The sequence below is a fragment of the Lathyrus oleraceus genome, chromosome 4 (genome assembly GCF_024323335.1).
Source record: "Lathyrus oleraceus cultivar Zhongwan6 chromosome 4, CAAS_Psat_ZW6_1.0, whole genome shotgun sequence".
Classification (NCBI taxonomy): domain Eukaryota; kingdom Viridiplantae; phylum Streptophyta; class Magnoliopsida; order Fabales; family Fabaceae; genus Lathyrus; species Lathyrus oleraceus.
The window spans coordinates 130,439,237-130,446,398 of record NC_066582.1 but is presented as its reverse complement, the minus strand read 5'-3'; the positions used below and the strand labels follow the sequence as shown (position 1 = coordinate 130,446,398).

Here is a 7,162-nt window from a genome sequence, read left to right as displayed (position 1 = left end):
CCCCTGATTCACCGTGTTTTTCTCATGGGTTATCCCCTCATCTCGAATTTGCCTGACCAACTAAGGTTATACGAAAAATTGAACCGACACTGGTGGAGCACCAAAAAATTAACAATTCAATTCATCTGAGTCACCAACTGTTGGTAACTCTGATTCGTGTTCTAGATCAATGGGTTAAATATGGTACCCATTTGCTGAGTAAGCGTATTAACCATATCATGGTTACTTTCGTCCATCTGATGTCTCATTACCATCACAAAATTCTTCATAAACGCTGATATCACTTAGGGTTGCATGGTATGACCAGGATTGCATATGGTCGAGCCAGACGCCAATATTGGCGAATATATGTTTGCAGCGTTGTCAGCAAATGTCGAAGGGTTAGTATGTAGGCTCTCTATCATCGACGTTGGCATACCATAAGGTTATTTACATCCCGACATGGGCATTGTTTGAAATTGGTGGCGAAAGGTCTAAAATTTGTTGCCATAATCGCTATGAGTCACTGGGTGACTCTGCGTTATCGAAGGGGAAAACACCATTCATTCTTGTGGATTTGATGGCATAGCCATCGTCGACGGTACAACTGTCATGCTTGCAATTGAAGCGGTTGATTCAGTTGAACTCGCGACAATCGTGCCTGCCCCAATGCTATTGGGTGGTTGTTCTTTATTACTGTTGTTTCTAGAATTAATCATCTTTCTAACGTATCTCCTCATTGGATTTCAATTTTCTCTCTTGGTTATCCTATCACTCCTCAACCTCATGCACTCACAAAAATAAAGAGTCTCTGAAATGCAGAACTTTAAAAAAAGAATTACTTTTCAAAAGAAAATATAAAGTCACAAAAACGTTCCACCCGGTGTGCCAATTTTTTACTGTGACATTTAGTAAAAAAAAACAAGTTTTGATTTACTTAAGGGATTAAACTCGAAAAAATGCTGATACATATTTTGTGTGAATCATGAATTTTGAGTAATTTGACATAAGTGTCAAAATGTATAGTTTTGCAAGCAATAATTAAAATCGGAACAAAGTTTAAAGGATGGCTGAAATATAAATGAATATCGAAATACATGTGAAAAATAAATACTGAATGTAAAAATAATTGAAGTATAAAGGAAAAACTTTAATTCATAAAAGATGTAACGCATACGTACATTCTGAAATTCTTTCTAAAAAACACAAATATTTTGAGTCGTAAAGAAATGTGTACAATTGTGGATCCCCAAAACTTAAAGTTAACACTACTTATATACTAATCCTAAAATAAATATCTACAATGGTTGACTATAGACAACACATCACATTTTATTTCCATACAGCTTTAGTCTTCGACGATCTTTCACGTGTATTTCAGGAACCATTTGACCTTATCCACTTACACATCACTCGATTGCGTTGAAGATGTCTTGAGACCTTGGATTTTGCTAAAAGTTTTCAATTTTTAGTCCAATTATGACTTCAACTTTGATAATTTTCCCTATTGACTAAAATCATTATCAAATGACTTCTATCACACTGATGCTAGTGTCAAATTTTGGATAACACCATTAAGATTAGAAACATTGAATTTGGACCTTCTTTAGAACAAAAGCTTAATTATTGCAGCATTTTTCATATATTTGTTATAAGTTCATCAAAATTGAAAATATTAATTAATGGTTTTAAGACAGAATATAAAAATAGTCATGATAATGGTAAATGGGATCAAATAAGACAATTTTTTTTATTGAGAATATACAAATAGTCATGAAAATGGTAAACGAGATAAAATAAGACAACTTTTTTTTTTTGTATGATCTGCTGATATTAATCATCGAGATAGTTCATATTGATGGAAAAACTCTCCTAACACTACTGCTTTCCCATATCTGGATAATTAAAGTTGTATTAAAATCATTAATTTATATTTAGTTGCATCACAAAAAAAACACATTAAATGCAATTGGTGTCTCAGAAGGAAGTAATGTATTGTATTTTTGGTAAACAAATTTCTTTTTGCACACAATGCAATTATAGAAATTAATCATTTAAGATAAGATCACCAAAATTTGTAGATATTCATCATTCAAAGCGACTATGACTTCGCCTGGAAAACATTTTTTCATATTTATCTATATTGTCTATCAATAAGTTGTCATATATTTTAAGATATATCCATACACGACCCTAGTTATTCCGGATGACAATTATTCTGCCCCATTTTGTTGTTGTCATCAAATATGACGCAACCTGATGCTGAATCCTGCTGTCAACCATAGTACTAATATGCAAAATTCACTAACCTACGCGTTATTGATATTCAAACTTGATCTAATGGTGCAAAAGAAAAAGTGCACAACCCAACAGACCCATTCATCCAGAGAGTACATGATAAAAGACAACTACCTCTTGATGCAACATCGTCCTGAAAAGATGTAAATAAAATAAAGACCAACTTTATACAACAACCGAGATACCACGATCCTCAGTGAGATATGATTCTAAAAGAAAAATGTCAATTCAAAAAGAAAATGGAAAGGATCATGTCAAGTTTATGGATCTCCAATGAGAAGAGGACAACATACATCGGAGAAACAATGAACATATATATGCCATCCTTAAAAGCCAGCAGCCCTGGGTGCGTACTTCAGTTAGACATCTGTGGCAGAGGGATCAAATGATGGTAGAAGCCAGCCCTTGGTCTGGGCATGCTCCACATAGAAAGCAAATTTTTCCTTGGCATTTGGAATGTCGAGAGCCAGATCATCAAGACCATCCTTAATTCGGGTGAACCCTTTAGTCATCTGATTGGTGGTGATAAGGCCTTCACTAAAGCATTCCTGCAGCAGATCTAGCAACCTGTCATTCTTCTTCTCCATGGCCATAACCAAGGCTTTCTTCACTACCTCGTGGTTAAAGAAAGGCATTCCCAAGTCACGGATACATTGGCATGCTTCACTGACAACCCCGCCACTTTCGTACTCCTCCAAGAGCTTCATGATCTTGTCCTTAGCATCCTCCACGGCCCATCCAGTTCCCCCGCCCCAGCATCTCAATAGCCTTTCACCTGCATGGCGAGCAGAAACAAGTGTTCGAGCCATACGCACAGTTTCACTACCACTGCTTTTTGGTAGTAGCCTGCTGCTAATTTCATCCAAATTCAATGGGGCAAGAACATCATCAATCACAGCCCGGGCTAAAAAAAGTGCAAGCTCATTGGAAGCATCCAGTATATCCAGTGTTGTATCTTCTGCATTTTCCAGAAGCATAACAAAACCATTAACTATATCATCTGTTGAAAATATCTCTATATGAAGTGCAGATAGTAGGACAGATGCCATCTCCTTTTCTCTGTTCTTTCGGTCCAAAGCAAGTGTTATTAACCTCTTCAAAAATATTGAGTTATACTCAGGTACTCCAAGATCTTCTAGACTACGAATAAGTTCAGGAATGTCATCGGAGAGAAAGTACTCATGAATTATAGTCACAGCTTCCTTTTTATACTTCCTCACCTTCTCATCTTCAACTTGGAATTCCCCATTTTCACCAACTGGATTGGTAAAGGAGGCATCAAGCCATCCTTCAGAGATTGCCTTGGGGACAAACGACTGAAACAGGGCTTTAGCTGATGGAATATCAAGAGCGAGATCATCTAGACCTTCTGCCAATCTAGAAAACCCTTTCACCATTTGGCTGGAACTAATCAGTCCTTCTTCTGCTGCTTCTTTTAATAGCTTCAGCAGTAGAGGTTCTGACGAAGGAATCTCCATTGCAAGTACCAGAGCCTTCTTCACAACTTCGTGATGGAAGAACGCAACTCCCAACTCACGTATACACCTACAGGCTTCAACTGTCTCACCGCTATCCGCATATTCTCTAAGTAAATCAGCAATCTTTTTCTTCACTTCTTCAACAGTAATGTGAGTGCTACCACCCCATCGCCTTTCCACAAGTTCTGCATGGTGTGGAGCTGAGAGATAACTCTTCTCAGCAGTCAGAATTACCTGAACTCCCTTGGAAGATTCTGGAAGAGCTTTCCTTGCCCTGGCAAGAAAGGCTGGAGGAAGAATGTCATCTACAACAGCACGTGCCAGGAATAAAGCAAGGATGTCAACTGCATCCAAGATATCCACTGCAAGATCATCAGCAGATTCAATAAGCATAAAAAACCCATCCCTAATCTGTGTTGGACTAATGACATCAGCATACAATGCTGAAAGCAGAACAGAAGCCATTTCTTTCTCCTTATCATGCCTGTCCATTGCCATGGAAACAAGCCGCTTAATGAAGTATGGATAATATTCACTTGTGCCAAGTTCTCTGAGGTCAGATGCTGCCAAATCTACATCCCCATTACTGAAGTATTCATCTATGAGGGATGCCACTGCTTTCTTGAAATCATCCAAGGGGTCAGTAATAGTAGTTCCAACCAGCTGATAGGGCTCCTATATATAGCAAAAATATGCAAATAGGTGTATGTTATGTGCTTATTTATTTATATAATTCATTTCCATATAACAGAGAGAGAGAGAGAGGGAAAAATAAAGCACGACAGGTACAGAGCTAACAAAATAAACGAAAAGAAAAACAGACTACAACCTATACTGCTACAACAGGCATCATATCAAATTTTTAAGCAACTAATATAACATGGTAAATGCGGCAAGAAACTGCCAACAAAACCACAAAAGTCAAAAAATACATCACCTCTCCACTGTCATAATTTGGATCATTGCGGTCTATGTGAGAGTCAATTTCTGTGTCCAGCAATTTTCCCCATGTGCCCTTACCACCAGCACCATCTGCATCCAAAAGGAAAACAACTTCCACATAAAGACCATTATAAAAAAAAATAAAGAACATCGAAAAATAACAACTAAAGAACATTGACAGCATGGTCACATATTATGAAGAAAGGAAAGGAAAGAAATATCTAACTTGAAATTCCTCTCCGGTTAATGAAAATTGCCAATAAAAAAGTATAATTTAAAAAGCCAAAAATTTATCAAGACAAAAAGGCAGAAGTGATGCCCATAAACAAAATACAATGATATTCATAGCCAGTTAGCCGCATATTAGTAGCCTATCAGTTTACACCTTTTCACTTGGAAGCTAATTATAAAATCACACCACTAACACTAGAAAACCAATTATTGGATAATCAACTCATCCAAATAATACAATGTGTAAGTGGATTCACTAGAAACTTGATAGCTTTAAAATGTAAATGCAATATTATTTTTCACCCTCAAAACAAATCAAGTTTCAATCTTATTTTGCAATGATGTCTACCAGTATGCCTCAAGATCAATAAGACTGGCATCGTGGTAGCAAAATACATTTTGTTGGTAATAGTGTGAAATAAGCATCAATACAGCTTCACCTTCAGAATTAATCAATGATTTTCCACCCTGAGATGATGGGGAAGGAAGCAACTCTATGCCCAAATATTCACGTACTGGAAATGCATTCATCACCAATCACCATTATATGTATCAACTAGTAATCTCAAACGTGGTATACTACTCTGTCTGGATAACACTACTACCTATCAATTCTTATAGATTGGGAAGGCTGATCCTACAGCTAAATCATAATAATAATCATAATAATATTTAATCCCAATATTCTCCCCAGCAAAAAAAAAGGTCATTGGCAGCACGAGACAGGGAAACGTAGTATTTGAAACTTTCTTATCCCAGCTATTAACTTAGTCCCACAAAAGTTTTGAAGATCCTAATACATCACCTGTTCATCTAAATACACATCTTAAATTCCCTCTCAAATGTCTTTCTTCTAAAACCTTCTCAAGAAATCCAACAACCTAATCAAATTTATTGTGTAATTCACTCGGCATAGGAACTTAATAGGAATAAGCTTAGCATACATAATCCACAACAAAAACAATTAAATCTTATCCCACTATGTAGGCTCGGCTACAAGGATCAAATTATGCCATAGATAATCTATTCAAAAACAAAATATCAGAAGAACACACAACTCACCTTTCTTCGCCCGCCCATACTTCCCAGAGTGACACCTTCGCACATGCCTCACAGCAATCCCAGCAGTCTGAGCCTTACCACCAGCGGGAGCTTTGATGTGATGATCAGCAAGCAAGGACGACGGTGACTTGGGCGAAGACGATAAAGCCGACAAACTCTCTGCATTTTCACTAGCAATTTTCAACATCTCCCTCTGTCCTTCAGTCAGAAATCCCTCATTGGACGCCATTTACTCAATAACACAAATAACCTCACCTATCAATCACACTATTTCATCAATAACCACATAAAACACCAAAACACAACGCTATATTAACACAAAACTTCAGTTCAGTAGCAGTTCAACTTCCAAACAAAATAAAAAACTCCTCAATAACAAACAAGTAAAACACAATTTACCAGAAACTGTAAATCAAATAGAATAAATCAAAAATACGAACGGAGAGAGAGAGATAAACAGTGATAAATAATACGAACCTGTGGTTTCAAAATGCAAATCAGAACTTCTGGCTTGGCCCGGATCTCGAGCCAAGACAGGAGAAGAAACTGGAATTTCCAAATCGGACACTGCAACAGAGTTCGGAACAAAATCGAACGATACGAACCGAAGAGAAGCAGAAACCCTAAACGGCGGCGTAAGATAATCGGAAAGTGATGAATCGGTGGAAAGCGAGAAGAAGAGAAAAGAGAAATGGATGAGAACGAAGGGGAAAAAAATGGAAGGTTTATATAAGGGGGCTGCGGTTACATGTACACGTCACCAATGGGGCGATGTTTTCGGGTTTGGGCCTATTCTATCCTGCTACTGTCATTGAATATAGATGTACACGTGGCGTTGATGCTACAGGTTGAACCCGATCTACATTATGTGCTCTCTCTTTTGCTTTTTACCATTGCCAATAAACAAAAAACCCATACAATGTAATGTATCCCTATCCATTTCTAAATAGAAATTTATACTTGATTACCATAGCTTTGGTGAACATATGGAAGATAAGATTATGATTATAATTAATATAACCAATTTTAAACGGCCGTGGGTTTCTATTTGTGGTAGTATTTTTAAATTGTTGTTGAAATTTCATGTGATTTTTAAGTTTTAATCTAGTGGAGATCATCTATGAAAGTGATCAATTATGGAAATTATTTTTAAGTATATTGCATGTTTAATC

General features: G+C 36.9%; 1 protein-coding gene across 1 annotated transcript; it reads right to left on the bottom strand.

Annotated features, from left to right (window-relative positions):
- Positions 1-2,394: 2,394 nt before the first annotated feature.
- LOC127074021 (MA3 DOMAIN-CONTAINING TRANSLATION REGULATORY FACTOR 1) lies at positions 2,395-6,710 on the bottom strand. The gene is made up of 4 exons (XM_051015278.1): positions 6,468-6,710; positions 5,991-6,245; positions 4,693-4,787; positions 2,395-4,430 (listed from the first exon to the last, which is right to left on the bottom strand). Exons 2-4 carry the CDS (start codon positions 6,217-6,219, stop codon positions 2,637-2,639), a joined length of 2,118 nt encoding a protein of 705 aa, XP_050871235.1. The 5' UTR covers positions 6,220-6,245; positions 6,468-6,710; the 3' UTR covers positions 2,395-2,636.
- Positions 6,711-7,162: the final 452 nt, after the last annotated feature.